The sequence below is a fragment of the Kryptolebias marmoratus genome, linkage group LG15 (genome assembly GCF_001649575.2).
Source record: "Kryptolebias marmoratus isolate JLee-2015 linkage group LG15, ASM164957v2, whole genome shotgun sequence".
NCBI classification, from domain to species: domain Eukaryota; kingdom Metazoa; phylum Chordata; class Actinopteri; order Cyprinodontiformes; family Rivulidae; genus Kryptolebias; species Kryptolebias marmoratus.
Window position 1 is genome coordinate 1699652 of NC_051444.1, and position 17030 is coordinate 1716681.

The window sequence follows — 17030 nt, forward strand, 5'->3', positions numbered from 1 at the left end:
AAGACCCAGGACACGCTGGAGGGACTGGGAACGCCTTGGGATTCCCCCGGAGGAGCTGGCCCAAGTGGCTGGGGAGAGGGAAGTCTGGGTCTCCCTGCTTAGGCTGCTGCCCCCGAGACCCGACCCCGGATAAGAGGAAGAGGATGGATGGATGGATGGATGGATGGATGGAAATCTCTCCAATCTTGATAAAATCTGCTCGCCGTCATCGACCCCTGAGAGATCCACTTTACCCTCCTGATGATCCGGTTTTATTTGCTCTTCTGATTAAATGTTTGTCTCGTTCCAGGTCGGCCTCACAGCCTCACCTGTAAGGCCGTCTTTGATTTTGAGCTAAACGTTTCAGCGAAGGTGGAGTGGTTCCTGAATCACGGCGGGAACTCGACGAACTCGACCCCTCTGCCGATGGACGACCCTCGGTGAGCGAGCGGAGAATCCACGCCTGCTTTAAGGAGCAAATAAAGTCTTATTTACTGGCTTGTTTCCCCAGGAACAAGCTGCTGTTTGAGAAGACTGAGGTCACACGGAGAGCCAGGATAGGAGAGGTGACGGCTCGGCATCTGAACCAGGCGTTCACCTGCGTCGCCAGCAACGCCGTGGGAACCAGCAGCGTCACGATGCGCCTGAGAGCGAGGAGACCAGGTCGGCACACACTTTCTTTCTCTCCTGAGTCCTCGTCTTAAAGCAGAGTGGATTACTGAAGTAAAGAAATGAAACTTTAAAGGAATGCATATCACCCGCCGGTCAGATTAGGATCACCTGCTGAGAGATGATGATGTTACTTTTGGTTAAACCTGTAAAATAATCTGATGTGTTAACGCTCGGGACGACTCTCTCAGCTGTGAAGCAAATCCATCAAAAATATGTTTCATTATTGAGATATTTTGCTAACAAAAACATTATTACAGCTAAAACAATAAACTAATATTTCCTTGAATAAATCCATTTCCCGATTTCTGTTCTTATCAGTCAGGTGGCGCTCGCTGATCGGGTGTCCCCTGGCGTGCTTTCTGCTGGCGGCCGGCCTCGGGATCCTCCTGCGCGCCAAGTGGCTGGAGATCCGGCTCATCTGCAGGTCCCGCTTCCAGCGCGGAAACGATACCGGAGGTCAGAATGTGCCGCTGAGAACCGTCTGAGAACCGTCTGAAAACCCTGAGAACGCGCAGATAAAGATCCACCACAGAAATGTTACCAATGAGCGGCGCATCCTTATCTCAACCAGAACGCCGCTTTACTGAAAAAGGCTTTTTATCTCCGTCTGAAAGTCACAACAAACTGATATCATTCTTCTTTTTTTTATTTATCTCTCGTCTGCCAGAAGAGAAAGAGTTCGACGTGTTTCTGTCTCACGTGTGGAGCCCTGGATCTCCAACGTGGGCCGGAGGTTCGGACTTTATCTCCACTGAAGCAGAAGGTTTGATTTGTTTTTATCACCAAAATGAAAACGAGTCGGGATGTTGAGTCGAAAACAAAAAGATCTGCAGATCTCCTGAACCCAGATTTTATTCACAGGGGAAACAGATCAAACGGTTTTATTTAAAAAAAAGGATCGTTTTTAATTTAATGGCAGCGACTCGTCTCCAGATGTTTCCCTCTGTAAACATCTGGACCTGAGGTTATCTGTTCAACAGTCCTGGATGGGAGGCACTAATGCACCCCCATACCATCAGAGAGGCAGGCTGACCTCAGAACAGTTCTCCTCTTTGGTCCAGAGGAGACACATCTGTTCACATCTGGCTTCTTCTTTGCCTGATAGAGCTTTAAGCAGCATTTGTGGACGGCACGGTGAACTGTGTTCCTGAACCAGCCTTGACCTTTGACCTCAGAGCCTGGTGAACCTCTGCCCATCTTCAGCCTCTAAAAGCTCTTTTTATCTGACCGACCTGCTGAGAATTAACTGAATTAGTTATAAAAGCTCCTCCAGATGTTTCTTTAATTGGACCACTCTGTTTTACAGCTTTTATTTTTGCTCCTGGAAGAACTTTCTGCAGACGTGTTGCTGCCATCAAATTCAAAATTACATGAAATTCTGGTTCCGTTTTCTTTTAGTTTCAACATTTGCTGTTTCCTGTAAATAAAAGTTGGGTTTATAAGATCTGCAGACCTCCTCGGCCGTGTTCCTAACTGGACCCGGGTTCTGATGAAGGACCGGTTCCTTCGTGTCTGTCTGTCGCAGAGAAGCTGAACGCTCAGAGACCCGGAGAGGTTCTGCTGTCCCAGGTGTTGGAGGACCGGTGGGGGTACCGGGTCTGTCTGCTGGAGCGGGACATCCTTCCTGGAGGAGGTGAGCGGATCACTCAGCGATTCCCTCCAACCAACGATTCCAACGATTCCCGTTTGCTTCGCAGCGTTCACCAACGACGTGGTTCTGGCTCTGAAGAGGAGCCGAATGCTTCTCTGCGTCCTGTCGGCCGATTACCTCGCCGACGCCAACGCCGTCTTCGTCCTGGAAACGGGAGTGAAGGTGGGTTTGTCAGGGAGAGCCACGGTTCCCAAACTGCGGTTCAAGGACCACTGCCGGTCCTCAGGATTCCTGTAGTGGTCGTCAAAATAAATCTGTTTATAAGTTAAATAACGAGCGGCCAAAACAAATCATCTCTGCTCCAAACGACAGATGGAGAGAAGAAGCTGATGGCGGCCAGAGACACGTTCTGATCCGTTTGCATCAGAAAGTCCAGAAGGAGAAACATTTTATTCATCTCAGCTCAGATTTGAGTTCAGCTGAGAGGCAGAAGAAAAAACAGACTTAAAAATATTAAAATAATTAAAAACATAAATAAATAAAACAAAAACATTTCAGGATTTAAGCCGAATGAACAGATTGATTTTAATTTGTGCAAAATATAAGAAACGTTTAACAACATCCTTCAGACCTGTGGGGTCCAATCCTGGTCCTGGACCTGGTCCCAGTCCCGGTCCTGGTCCTGGTCCTGGTCCTGGTCCCGGTCCCGGTCCGAGTCCTGGTCCGTGGACCACCATCCTGCAGGTTTTAGGTGTTTCTCTGCTCTGACCTGGACCAGGACCAGGTCCAGGATTAGATCCAGGACCAGGACCAAGTCCAGGACCAGGTCCAGGACCAAGACCAGGTCCAGGACCAAGACCAGGTCCAGGACCAAGACCAGGACCAAGACCAGGTCCAGGACCAAGACCAGGTCCAGGTCCAAGATTAGGTCCAAGACCAGGACTTGAACCAGGACCAAGTCCAGGACCAAGACCAGGACCAAGACCAGAACCAAGACCAGGTCCAGGATTAGATCCAGGACCAGGACCAAGACCAGGATTAGGTCCAGGACCAAGACCAGGACCAGAACCAAGTCCAGGTCCAGGACCAAGTCCAGGACCAGGACCAAGTCCAGGACCAAGACCAGGACCAGGACCAAGACCAGAACCAAGACCAGGTCCAGGATTAGATCCAGGACCAGGACCAAGACCAGGATTAGGTCCAGGACCAAGACCAAAACCAAGACCAAGACCAAGACCAAGTCCAGGTCCAAGATTAGGTCCAGGACCAGAACCAAGACTTGAACCAGGTCCAGGACCAAGTCCAGGACCAAGACCAGGTCCAGGACCAAGACCAGGACCAGGACCAAGACCAGGATTAGGTCCAGGACCAAGACCAAAACCAAGACCAAGACCAAGACCAAGACCAGGACCAAGACCAAGTCCAGGTCCAAGATTAGGTCCAGGACCAGAACCAAGACTTGAACCAGGACCAGGACCAGGACCAAGTCCAGGACCAAGACCAGGTCCAGGACCAGAACCAAGACCAGGTCCAGGACCAAGTCCAGGACCAAGTCCAGGACCAAGACCAGGTCCAGGACCAAGACCAGAACCAACACCAGGTCCAGGATTAGATCCAGGACCAAGACCAGGTCTAGGATTAGGTCCAGGTCCAGAACCAGGACCAAGACCAGGATTAGGTCCAGGACCGGGACTGGGACCAGGTCCAGGACCAGGATTGGACCCCACAGGTCTGAAGGATGTTGTTAAACGTTTCTTATATTTTGCACAAATTAAAATCAATCTGTTCATTCGGCTTAAATCCTGAAATGTTTTTGTTTTATTTATTTATGTTTTTAATTATTTTAATATTTTTAAGTCTGTTTTTTCTTCTGCCTCTCAGCTGAACTCAAATCTGAGCTGAGATGAATAAAATGTTTCTCCTTCTGGACCAGGACCAGAAAAAAAAAATAGATGGTAAATCTCATTTTTGCAGAGGAATAATGAATTCAGCAGTTTAACAAACCTTAAATTAAACCTGAGACTTTTTAACGCAGCAGAAACAAAACTTTAAATCTGGGTTTGATTATTTTTATAATGAGATATTAATTTTTTAATCAGTTTTCTTTTAAACCAGCAGGTTTTTACTTTTAGTTTCGACTTGAAAACAGCACAGAAACTTTGTTTCCTTCAGATGAAACGTCGGTTTCTAGTAAAACTGAACCTTTCCGAGGCGGCGGCCCGTTTAGTGTCTCTGCTTTGACACAAACTGAAACCAGAGGCGGCGTGGGGACTTTTTGTTCCAGAGCTCGTCCCATCCACATGAAACGTCCTCAGAGACTTCCTGTGAAATCACTTTGACTCAACCTTTCGTCTCCAGGCTTTTCTGCAGAACGCGGCCCTCAGGCTCCTGCTGGTCCGGACCCGAGGGACCGGAGGGACCTCGCCGTCCCTCCCCCGGACAGACCCCCCGCTGTCCAAACTGCTCCAAAGGTCCCTGAAGGTTCTGCCCGGCCTGGACTGGAGCTCGGACCCGTCCTCCTCCACGGCTGACAGGTTCTGGACTTCCCTGAGGAAAGCGTTGCCCGACCGCAGAGCGGCGGCGGTTTCATCGGAAACTTCGTTTCCACAGCGACGTTTTAAATAACGACAGAAGGAAAACGCTGTGAAACATTTTAAGGAGAAAAGAGAAAAGTGTGGGGGAAACGTTTCCACTGGAAGTCTGAAAGTTTTCATCTGGAACCAACGTTTGTGTCGGTTTAACCCGATTCAATAAAAACAGGCTGAGGACAGAAGATGTTGACGTCTTTTATTTGGGGGATCCTGCCCAGGTGTTACAGGTAAACCACGGGAGGATGGGGAATTCATGACAGAGTTTCAGAAACAGGATAAGTCAGCGCGGCGTGACCTTTACCTGAAATAAAAGTACCCTTTTCTTGTAATAACGGCTTCCAGCACAGACCCGGCAGGGTAAATCACATTTCTGCTGTTAGGAGAGACAAAGAAGAAGAAAAACTAAAACTACAGAAGGTTATTTACATGTTTGCTCTGAAAACACAACACTGCAGGTTTAAAAAGAAAACGTTGTCACTATGTACAAGTTTACACAAACATCAGACAGGAAACGAGCGCTCTGATTGGCCGAGTTTCTGATTAATGCTTCTTCAGGGCTGAGGCTGTCGGAGTTCAGCTGGAGACTCAGAACCGCGAGAAAAAATCTGAATCTTTGCTCGCCGCCTCGATCAGAGCAGCGTGCATTTTGTTTCGTGCCCAACATGGCCGCCGCGCTGACGTTTCTGATTTTTAGAAATGAAGCGAGACGGATTTGGACTCAGGACAGCGGTTGTGATTCTTCAAGGTTTGATTAAAATGGACGAATTTAAACCCGGCGATTGTCACAACCGTCTTTTATTCTGAAAGTCTCATAAAGTGGAAACGACAGTCAGGGTCGATCCGTCGCTGAAAACGAAGGAACGGAAACATCTCTGCCCAGATGTTTAACAGCAGGACGTCTCTGTGACCGCAGCTTCGGTTTACAGTAAACATGCGGCGGCGTCTCTGCTTTTAAATGTGATGTAATTATTCCACAAAGCGCCGATTATTCAGGAAAATGAACCCTCCCTGATGGATTCAAACATCTGCTCTAAATACGCCTCCAGATGTTTTAAAGTTACAGAAACTAAACTGAGACAGGTTCGAGACGCCTGCAACAACTCTGAAACTAATTTGAGAGGAAAATTTGTCCTTTTTTTTTTGTTTTAACAAGTTCAAAATGTGACGTATTTATCACAAACCAGCTCTCCATTTAATCACTTTTTCTCTTTTCTTGTTGTTTGGTTTTCCTGAAATCCTCCCAAACTTGTCTCACGTTTCCAAACTGCAGAAACCAAACTGGGAATATTTTGAGACGGAAACTCATCTGGGAACGGCCGCGAATCGTTTGTAGACATCCTGGAGACTCCCCGTCCAACAGCCGCAGCCCGGTGGACAAACAGCCGAAGACGACCGAGACGATTCTTCAATAAACGATGCTCAAAAAGCTGATAAGTTGTAAAAAAAAAAAAACCCAAAAACAAACAAAGGCAACAATACAAAAAACATGTGAGCCTTGGTGGATAACTGGCGTGATTTAGGAGTTTTCAGTTTGGGTCTTCATCTTCCTCTCCCAAAGCTTCTGGTTGTCAGAGAAGCCCTGCTTGCCCTTGTTGAACGAGTTCGGTCCTGCAGACGTTGGCGTCTCCCTAAAAGAAAGAAACATTTTTATCTCCGAACAACGAGCCGTGACGGCGTTTGTCACGTCCGTTTACCTGCCGATGTTCTTCATCCTCATCTTTGCTTCTGGAGGCATCTCCTCAGGTTCGCTCTGCAGGACGACAGGAAGCTACGGTCAGTTTCTGCTCGTCTGTCTGACCGCCGTACGGCCGCGCGGCGTGAGAACTTACGTCATCGTCTTCGTTAAAAACAGACGCCAGCCCCAGTTTTTTCGGAGGAGCCGAAGGTGCGGGCTCTTTGGGTTTCTACAACCAGACGGGGACAGAAACAGAAAAACGGTCAAATAACGCAGGAGGCGGCGCGGCGCCACGCTGTCGAGTTAAAAACCTAAAATCTGGACTCGGAAACCGTCACTGATGGTGACAGAAGACGTCTCACTGAGCTGCGGCGTTCACCAGGGAGTCTCCAAAATGTCTGAATGTCCTGGAGTTGTTCTGAGCGTCTGACCTCGTCTCGTTTAGTTTCTGTAACTCTGCAGCGCCTTCATTTCAGCTTGTTTCCTGTCGTGTATTAATCTGAGTCTGAGCCGACCGACTGACTGAAACTAATTCCTCCTCAGGGAATAAAAAAAAAGATTTTTTCTGAATCTGAACCCATTTTATTGCAATTTTCTTTCAGTTTTGCGTCACTAACTAGTCTCCAACAGTTAGATAATACCTTAACTGCTGACTTTTTGTTTTTTAAGCCTTGGACTCTTGGACTAGTTGGAGACACAAAATTGGGAGAAAATGGACAAATTTTATCTTGGAATCACTGAATTTGTGCTGCCGACACCTTTTGTTTCAAATGCACCCAGAATCTGTCACCGCTTTAATAAACGTTAAAAACATTTAGAAACAAACTAAGTGAGAGCGACAATCAAAACATTTGTGATTTGTCTGACGTCCTACAACTTTATTAAGTTATTAACAGAACTCGTGTTGAAGCTTTTGGGACAAAGCGTCTTTAAAGGACGGAAGTGGACACTCACTGTGGCTCCGAGTTTGATGAAGATGGGGTTTGACTTCGTGGCCATCTTGCTGCTCATGCTAAAGCCGATTTTGGAGGCTTTGGAGGGCGCCAGCTGGTCAGCGGAGGACGGGTCTTCGTCCTCGGGGGTGAGATGCTGAGACGTGCGTTTGACAGTGACCCCCTTTCCTCCCACAGTGCTACAAGACACAGGCTTAGTTTTCACTCTGTCTCCCTCCTCCTGCGGCCCTGCTTGAAGCAAGACAACTCACCGAGGTGAACAACTGCTTTCTGGGAACTGGGGAGTGTTAAAAGCTGTTATTTTACCCGCATGGCGAGCCATGAACAGATCACAGGTGAGTTAAAACTCCCCTCGCTCTAACAGGTCTACCTGGGAAGCTTTAAGTTTCCTCAACGAGACGGTTTCACTCAGTGATTCTCAAACTGAGCTGTGCCCCCCTTCACATGTTTGAGTTTCACTGTTTCCACTTAAAACTTGTGTTACGCAAAAAATAAACAACCCACAGAAACCAGGACACACACACAAACAAACACAGACACACAGATTTGGAGACGGTAGAAGTAACACTGATCAACCTCCAGAATGCAAAACTAAAAGAAAAAGATCTGTTCATCTAAGAACTACAGCAAAAAGTCCAAAAAAATAAAAACAGACATGTTGAAACTTTAAACCCCAACGTCTTAACTTATTAAGGAGAAAATCTGATTACCACAAGCTGGAAAATCGCTTTAAAACACAGCAAAGGTGAACTATAAAACATTAAAAACCACCTAAATAATAAAAAAGACTTTACTGAATAAACCTGCATCTGTGTTTTGCTCTTTATCCCCAATTTGTTTTCGTTTTACTGAACCAGGAGGTCTGAAAATGTTTCTTCCTTCAAAAGATGGCAAGAAAAGTTTGAGAATCACTGGATTCAATTGATTAAGTTAAAAAAAATAAGAACAGTAAGAAATAACAACACTTTAAAATGGGCTAACTAGCCTCGGCTAGCTACTTGCGCACTAGCTAACAGGTTAGCAAGCTAACAAATGACTATATATATTTTCAAAAAATACAGTAAATACGCAGTTATCTGTTTTGTTACATGATTAATGCTTAAAGTCTCACATTTTTGCTCATAACAACATGGGACGCGTTAAAACAAGGGTAATATTATTAGCATGCTAATGCTAACACGAAGTTAAACTGTTGGGAGTTCAAAGACCGCCCCCCCCCCCCTCCTCAGGTGGGGTCTGTAAAAAATAAAGACATTGTCTAAGGCTTTGAATTTTTTTCCCTGCTGACTTTTAGATGTTTTAACAGCACAAGTATCACCTCCGTCATCGGAGCAACTTCTCCTGCTCTGCTCGTTATCCGCCATGACTTCTGCTGTAGTTCCCGGCTGGAGCCGCTAGGCTTAACCGCGGCGCTGTGGGCCCAAAACAGCTACGATCTTTTTACAAGGCAAGCAGAAGAAAAAGCACCCCACTGACAAGAATTTATTTTTATTATTATTAATAATATGATAGTAGTAGTAGGCATTTAGTTTTATTTTATTTACATTGTTTTTCTAATGATATAAACAAGGGTTGAAGACGTGAAGTTACACGCTCACGGACAGTAGGTGGCGGTATGCACCTGTTAGCTGCTTTGCGAGCCGCCATTAAATCACAAGAAGAAGAATCAGCAGCAAAATGACAGCAAGCTAGCTTGTTGGAGCAAATAAAAAGCTGGTAAGACTTTAGGCTTAATGAAACCTTTTTACGTGTTTAGATAGTCTTGATGTTAAGGAATCAGTTAAAATAATTCAGTTTTTAAAAATGACGTCACGTCGCCATTTTATTTTATCGCCTTTAAGTCGCTTTGATTGGGCGCCGGTCGCCGATGTGCTAAGCTAACATCACTTTAGCTATCATTTTATATCAGCTGGTTAAAATCTCATATAAACCATATAAACACTAAAATAACAATAAGTTACTCTCTGTAAGTGTGACCTGTTATAACCTTTTAAGTGGATGATTATTTGGCAGTTGGACTTTTTATTTTCTTCTGTCTTTACAGACCTTTTATTCTTCCTTCAGTTCTGATTATTTTATTAATTTCGTGTTTCCCAAACTTTTCAGCTTTTAATAAAATTAATTTCTGTCCCCAGATGTTGGTGGATGATAGCAAAACCTTTCAAAAGGGGTTTTATGTTAAAAAAGATGATTTCAGTGGAAATAGCTTTTAAAAACAAAACTTTAAAATGTCACCAAGATGATTAATCTGGATTAAAAAATAGGAAAGTTATGGTGTTTTAAAATTTGGGGGTAATTACTGTCCGACATACCACTGAACAATGTAGAAGCTGTCATCCGTCACAAATATTGTTATCATTTAATCAAGATTCCCATGAAACCTTCAGCAGATGTTCTTTAATTAAAGTTCAGAATTTTTTCAGGGGTCAGAATAATTTTAATCAGTTAATTTTTATTAAATAACTAGTAATACACCCACAGATTGAGCAGCTGGACAACAACAAACACCAACAAAACCCTTTTTTTTTTTTTTTTACCTTTTTTGGATTTATTATGTCCAATTCCAGCTGGTTGATTTTTGGGGTTCTGGTCGTTGAAAACACGAGCCAACAGTCTGTTCGGACTCTTAAACAGGAAACTAACAACCAGAGTTTATGTTAGACTCAGATTCCTGTCAGGTTGGAAAATCCCAAAGTTATTGTTTGGAACCAAAACAGCAGCTGATGAACGTAATGAAATATAAAAACAAATCTAAGCCAGTTAAAGAAGAGCATAATGACTATTAAACTGATTTAAATACTGATTTTAACTCTCAGCTAAGGCAAAAATATGCAACTCTGAATCATTTTATATTTAGTTTAATTGCTAGAAAAAATTTCAGGACCTTCACTCGGTGTTTGAGGACCCACAGTGGGGCCCTGACCTCTACTTTGGGAACCAGTGGGTTATTTCTGTCTGAAGGTTTGGTTTCAGTAGGAAAGAGGGACAGATCTGTGTTTGTTGAGGAGGAAAATGCCGGTTAGGGTTTTTGTTTGAGGCCAAAAAAAAAAAGACTTTTAGGAAACTCAGAGGACCTCCTTGATTTATTAGAAGGTGGTTTAAAACTTTCGCACAGTACTGTGTGATCCTAATACTTTCTTTTTTTTTTAAAGCTCTGGGTTAAAGGATGCAGCAGTCAGGATGGGACAGGCCTTGTGTATTTGCTCCCGTGGCTCCATCACCATCGATAACAAGAAATATTACTTTGTCCAGAAACTAGATGAAGGGTAAGTTTAAATGTTAAAGGATAATAATAAATATTTATTTATTTCATATGAGGGTACTTTACAAAAATACTCTATAAGGGATGTTGTTACTTCTATACTTTAAAGTTAGAAATACACGATACAGCCCTGTACTCTGTGGGTAAATACCAGGTACTTATCTTGTGCCTACAAGGTACTTAGTGGGCACGTACCGAGTACTTCCAGGGTACTTAGCAGGTACCTACAGGGACTGAGCTGTAATATGAAGAGATTTGTTACTTGTACTTACAAACTACTTACCTACATAGTCCTTAGTAAGTAAATACCAGGTACTTACAGGGTACGTTATTGGTAATACAGGGTACTAACTATGTACTAGGACTGAGCTGTGTTACGAAGTGACGTGTAAGTACCATCAGTACCATCAGTACCAGGCTCTGTTTTGTTTTTCTGCCGTTGGATCTTCTGAACTTTGTCTGAATCTCCCCAGCGGGTTCAGCTTCGTTGATCTGGTGGAGGGAGCGAAGGACGGGCGGTTCTACGCCCTGAAGAAAATCCTGTGTCACGACCGGCAGGCCCGGCAGGAGGCCCAGACCGAGGTGGAGATGCACCAGATGTTCAGCCACCCCAACGTCCTGAGCCTGGTGTCACACGCCTTCGTTGAGAGCGGAGGGAAGACCGAGGCCTGGCTGCTGCTGCCGTTCGTCAGAGTGAGTGGTTGTGCTGAAGTGTGTGTGTGTGTGTGTGTGTGTGTGTGTGTGTGTGTGTGTGTGTGTGTGTGTGTGTGTGTGTGTGTGTGTGTGTGTGTGTGTGTGTGTGTGTGTGTGTGTGTGGGGAGAGTCTGCCCTCAGGAAGTAGTCTGATCCCGTCTCTGTGCCGTTGAACAGAAGGGGACTCTGTGGTCTGTGTTGGAGAAGCTGAGGGACAAGGGGAGCTGGATGCCTGAGAGACAGATTTTACAAATCTTCCGCGGGATCTGCTCGGGTTTGAAGGCCATTCACGATAAAGGTTACGCCCACAGGTAACACACACACACACACACAGCGGGTGACGTGCATTCATTTCTGATTAAATAAATATGTTTAGATTTTATATTCTCTGTTTCGGCTCAGAGGCAGTTTAGTTTTCATTCTTTGATTTGAACTCTAAGAAAACCTGAGCTGATGATTCAGAATTTGGTGATTTATCACCTGGAAACGAGCTGGTTCTGTTTACGAGAGCGCCGCTTTGAAAACTGGATTCTTACTGGTCTGGAGCGACGTTAATAATAATAATAATATATTTTATTTAAAGGCTTTTCTGACACTCGAGGTCTCCTTACATCATGAAACATCAAAGCAGACGTGCGCTGCAGTTAGTTTAAACAGACGGGTTTGGATTTAAAATGTTTTTAAAACGCTTAATCCTCAAACAATGAAGCCAAACATTAAACGAAGGGATTTCCTGCCACAGAGAAAACTGCCAAAGTCAAAAGAAACTAAAAGAGTCATAAAACGAAGACACGCCTGTTAGGAAAGTTGAGTTTAAATTTAGATTTTAGGCTATTTTAGTTGCTCGATGACATCTTTATGGACTCATTTTTACACAAAAATGATAAAAATCTATATTTATATCATGGTGGAGCTTAGCTCACAGATATATTTATCATCAGGTGCTTAGAGTTCCTCTCCTTATCCTTCAGTGGTCATAATGTTTTGGCTGATCGGTGTTTGGATTATCCTCACCGAGTCTTAACTCGGTTAAAGACTCGTTTGTGATCTAACAGAGACCTGAAACCCACCAACGTGCTCCTGGACGAGGACGACAAGCCGGTTCTGATGGACCTGGGCTCGATGAACCGGGCCAGGATTGAGGTGAGGAAACAGTCGACCTCCTTTCACATCGGCTGCTGCTGCGGCCGTCTTCCTCCTCAGCTTCGCTGTAAAAAACCCGACGAGGCAAACGTGTCATTTCGCTGCAGCTGAGTTCAGATGAGACTCAAATACTTTGATTTTCTCCCTCTAGATGACAGCAGAACCTTCCTGATCAGAACCGGTCCTTAGAACCGGTTCCTGCTGTGACTCAGCAGCTGCTGTTCAGAGTTTCCTTTTCTTCTCGGAGCTTCCAGAACAGATTCTTGTCCCGGAATTCTGTCCCGTTTGTTGTTTTTAGCTCAGAGTCAAACTATGATTTAGACAAGAGACACGGTGGTAGTTATTTTGTTTCCAGCCGAGTAGAGAGACGTGAAGCCTCGTTGGTCCTCCTGGTGGTCCTCCTGTTGGTCCTCCTGGTCCTCCTGGTGGTCCTCCTGGTCCTCCTCCTGGTCCTCCTGGTGGTCCTCCTGGTCCTCTCTCTGATGAAACTGTCTCTTGAAGGTGAAAGGATCCAGGGAAGCCATGACGGTTCAGGATTGGGCGGCTCAGCGCTGCACCATCTCCTACAGAGCTCCGGAGCTCTTCAACGTGGAGAGCCACTGCATCATCGACGAGCGCACGGACATCTGGGTACGGGCCTGTCCTCCTGTCCCCCTGTCCTGTCCTCCTGTCCTCGGCATGTTTCACGCCCCTGACCGTGTTTTTGTTCTCCGTGGTTCTCCTCCAGTCTCTGGGCTGCGTCCTGTTCTGCATGATGATGCTGGAGGGTCCGTACGACCTGATCTTCCAGAAGGGGGACAGCGTTGCTCTGGCCGTCCAGAACCCCGTCCACATCCCGGCGTCCTGCAGGTCAGAGGTCAAACTTTAGCTTTTTGATCCATTCCGACCTTTAGAACAAAGAAGAGTTCTCTTTGGTAGCTTCGAATAATAAATGTTTATTTTTCCTACATTTATTTCTGTTAACTCCTTCGGCTCGTTCAGCTGATAGCTGCTCACAATATTTAACTTTATTTACTAATATTCAGATCTCTTCAGCTGCTGCTTCTGCTTTTAGCATCTCTGAGCTTTTAGCTAACATTTTGCTATTATTAGCTTTTAGTTGTTCTTTAATACTTTTAACTACCCCATCAGTGTTTTGCTATTATTCGCTTCTAGTTAGCCTTTTGACATTTTAAACTTTTAGCTAGCATATGATACTTTGATTGTTTTTGCTACTTTTAGCCTCTAGCTACCTTTCTGATACTTTCAGCTTTTAGCCATTCTTTTGCTGTTATTAGCTTTTAGCTAGTCTGTGGTACTTTTATTTTCTAATTTGCTACTTTAGCTTATAGCTAGCCTTTTAGTTAGTGTTTTTCTACTTTTAGGTATTTGCCAACAATTGCTATTATTAGCTCGTAGCTAGTCCATAATACTTTCAATTGGTACTTTCCTACTGTAGCTTCTTGTTAGCCTTTTGCTTCCGTTTCTTAGCATTTTGCTACTTTTAGCCTTTAGCTACCTCTTTGATACTTCGTTAGTGTTTTGCTCCTTATAGCTTTTAGCCATTCTGTTGCTATTATTAGCTTGTAGCTATCCTTTTGCTACATTTAGCTTGTAGCTATCCTTTTGCTATGTTTAGCTTCTGACAGAAGAAGTTTCTGGCAGCAGAAAATCTTCATTTCCTGTTCGATCCAGTTTGAAGCTGACTTCCTGTTTCTCGGTGAGCTGACCCTAAATGTCGGTTCTGTCGTTCTTCACGCCCGGATCTGGACCGGACCCTCTGCCTTCCGTCCTCCGGGCCCGCCTGCAGGTACTCCGAGGGCCTCCAGGTTCTGCTGAGCTCCATCATGGTCTCCAACGCCCAGGAGAGGCCCAACATCAGCTGGGTTCTGGACCAGGTCCAGGACCTGCAGAGCCGCAGTCCGAACACTCAGACCAACATGGTCTGATGGCGGCGGCGGCGGAGCTGAAAGCGTTTTCATTCCACCTTAAAATAGTTCCTCTCATTCCGTGGGATCAGTCTAAATCCTGGATACTCGTTTTATCTTTTTCTGGACCGGCTCAGTTTTTATGGATCCAAGCTTCGAGCGAAACGAGATGCCTTACGTGTTTTTATTTATCACAGAAGTCCTTTTATTTTCCTTCAGAGCGGCTGAAACACCTGGAAACATCTGGTTCTGTCAGAAACTGTTGGCTCAAACTGTGCCGGGCAGGTTGGTTTTATTTAATTTTAGTAAAAAATCCAATTTTAGCAGCTTTTATCTTCTCAGAACTGTAAAAGTATTGGAGCTAAATTGGGCCGTTCTGCTGAGGTTTGTTTGTTTGTTTGTTTGTTTGTTATTTCAGGACAGAACTGTAAAAATCCTCACTTAATAATGTAGATTTAGTTTTTTTGGAGTAAAAAGGGAAAATATTAAAGCTTTAGTGAAGTTTCCTGTGAGTAAAAGCTGCTCGACTTCAATCCTGAAAGAAAGAAATCTGGATTCCTCAGACTGTGGAACATTTTTCACACTTTAAATCAAATGTTTTAGCTTTTTATTCACATATTTATGTAAACATATATTCTCCTGCACAAAAAGGGAAGAGAAAAATGTTTTAAAATCATTTAAATCTAAACTTGTCTCTGTTTGGTGTTTGTTTCTCTCAGGGTACAGTTCCATCTCTGAAGGTCGTATTTAGACCCAAACGGTACCTTTAAACGATATTTTCTTTAATTTAAAGCTTGAATCCACCTCGATATTTGACTTGCACAGTTATTCCATGTAATATATTAAACTCGTTAAATATTTTATGTTTTATCGCTGAGTTTGGACATAAAGTTGTGTTCTTAGAAACAAAGTAAAGCTGCTGGAGAGAAAAACTGCAGCTTATAACAGTTATGATGTTTAAAGTATTCGATCTGTAGCCGTCTATGAACTGTATACTTTTTAAGAATTATGAAATAAAATTATTTCCTGTATTTAACGTCTTTGAAGCGGAGTGGGTTTATGTCGCGTCATAAAAAGCAAAATGAGGTTTGTGTTCATGCAGGTGTTGGAAACGTTCGTTAACGTTTTTAATTTCAGCCGCTGAAGTCACAGAAACATCTGGAGGAGCTTTTCTAACTAATTAAGTTAATTCTCAGCAGGTCAGTCAGATAAAAAGAGCTTTTAGAGGCTGAAGATGGGCAGAGGTTCACCAGGCTCTGAGGTCAAAGGTCAAGGCTGGTTCAGGAACACAGTTCACCGTGCCGTCCACAAATGCTGCTTAAAGCTCTATCAGGCAAAGAAGAAGCCAGATGTGAACAGATGTGTCTCCTCTGGACCAAAGAGGAGAACTGTTCTGAGGTCAGCCTGCCTCTCTGATGGTATGGGGGTGCATTAGTGCCTCCCATCCAGGACTGTTGAACAGACCACCTCAGGTCCAGATGTTTACAGACGGATGTTCTAAAGAAACTGATCAGCCGGTGACAAAATTAAGACAAACCTCTCCATCATCTGCAGGAATGGTGCAGTTTTTTGCATCTGTAATCACATCTGTACGTAACGTTTTTCACATTTAGGGTTCAGTTCCCAACCGTCTTCTTTTCACTAAAGCTTCTTACGTCTTTCTCAAAAGTTAAGAAAATCTGTTAAATTTAGTCGGAGCTGAATGCAGAAAAGTGGCCTAATTGTGTTTATTTTCCTTGTGAAGCGTGTTTGAAGTTATTGGTTTTAGAGGAAACTGTTTCTGGTCCTTTCCTGCCTTTAATCTCAGATCTGATCTGCCGTCAGCCTCTCCTCCCGCCGGCCGTAACTCAACCCCGCCGCAGGATTTATGACCCTCACATCCACTCAGATCAACGAGATGTTACGCCTCGCTGCTGCTGCAATTACATTCCCTGGTGTTTCCCACCGTTCCGGGCTCGAGTACGCAAATATGAGCGGCCATAAATACAACGCAGCCCGCCACGTGTTTACAGCGTCGGGCCCTTTATTACACAAACACCCCGACGAGCCGCGGCGCTCTGAATCACCTGGGGGACGGGGGTTCAGGACGCAGGAGACACAATCTGCTTCGTATGACGGGCCAGAGTGATGTCATTCAACGCCGAATGCAAGGTCGGCTCAATGTTGGCGTTGAGCTCGGAGAGAAGCGCCGCTACTTCAGACAGCTGAGTCTTTACGCGTCCACCTGAAGGAGGTTCGGCTAGAAAAGCAGAAATAATTACTGTAAATGATAATCTGTGACCCGATCTGGGCCCAAACAGGACTCCATTTGGGTCTGGGTCACCATTTGAGAACCCTTCCTGTCAAGGGCAAGAAACCCTGAGCCTCTTAAACCAGAGACTGTGCACAGATCTGAACCGTGGTCCTGGTTCTGGTCCTGAGAGCCACCAGCCGATGCGGGTCCAGGTGCGTCTCCGTTTGGTCCTGGATCCAGTCCACAGTCCAGCATTTGGGAACCCTTACGGTAAAGGCAGAAGTTTTAAAAGACGGGAGGAAATCAACTTTATCTGGACCCGTCACCATAA

The 17030-nt window shown here is 44.7% G+C and overlaps 3 protein-coding genes across 10 annotated transcripts in view; 2 read left to right on the top strand and 1 right to left on the bottom strand.

Annotated features, from left to right (window-relative positions):
* Positions 1–5425, top strand: part of LOC108249363 (interleukin-18 receptor accessory protein) — an 11560-nt gene extending 6135 nt beyond the window's left edge. For 4 of the 5 annotated variants that reach the window (XM_025002125.2, XM_037979828.1, XM_025002123.2 and 1 more), the window contains 7 exons: positions 290–419; positions 491–642; positions 970–1107; positions 1319–1414; positions 2147–2284; positions 2349–2464; positions 4601–5425. In XM_025002125.2, coding sequence (XP_024857893.1) covers positions 290–419; positions 491–642; positions 970–1107; positions 1319–1414; positions 2147–2284; positions 2349–2464; positions 4601–4867 — 1037 coding nt within the window. In that variant the 3' untranslated portion in view covers positions 4868–5425. The remainder of the gene's footprint in view (positions 1–289; positions 420–490; positions 643–969; positions 1108–1318; positions 1415–2146; positions 2285–2348; positions 2465–4600) is intronic. The other variant, XM_025002124.2, reaches the window with a different exon arrangement.
* On the bottom strand, positions 5009–8870 carry LOC108249364 (PEST proteolytic signal-containing nuclear protein). 3 transcript variants are annotated; one of them, XM_017438715.3, is made up of 5 exons: positions 8780–8870; positions 7463–7689; positions 6663–6737; positions 6528–6583; positions 5009–6461 (listed from the first exon to the last, which is right to left on the bottom strand). In XM_017438715.3, exons 1-5 carry the CDS (start codon positions 8823–8825, stop codon positions 6350–6352), a joined length of 516 nt encoding a protein of 171 aa, XP_017294204.1. In that variant the 5' UTR covers positions 8826–8870; the 3' UTR covers positions 5009–6349. The 3 variants fall into 3 exon arrangements, with proteins under 3 accessions (XP_017294204.1, XP_017294203.1, XP_017294205.1); XM_017438714.3 differs by having other exon boundaries at positions 7463–7692; positions 8780–8853; XM_017438716.3 differs by lacking the exon at positions 8780–8870 and adding an exon at positions 7713–8771 and having other exon boundaries at positions 7463–7640.
* Positions 8871–9049: 179 nt separating this feature from the next.
* On the top strand, positions 9050–15502 carry stk16 (serine/threonine kinase 16). Of its 2 annotated transcripts, none has more exons than XM_017438700.3 (8): positions 9050–9177; positions 10614–10727; positions 11197–11416; positions 11594–11727; positions 12472–12559; positions 13061–13189; positions 13287–13408; positions 14349–15502. In XM_017438700.3, exons 2-8 carry the CDS (start codon positions 10642–10644, stop codon positions 14485–14487), a joined length of 918 nt encoding a protein of 305 aa, XP_017294189.1. In that variant the 5' UTR covers positions 9050–9177; positions 10614–10641; the 3' UTR covers positions 14488–15502. The 2 variants fall into 2 exon arrangements, with proteins under 2 accessions (XP_017294189.1, XP_037835943.1); XM_037980015.1 differs by lacking the exon at positions 14349–15502 and adding an exon at positions 14234–14333.
* The last annotated feature ends 1528 nt before the right edge of the window (positions 15503–17030 follow it).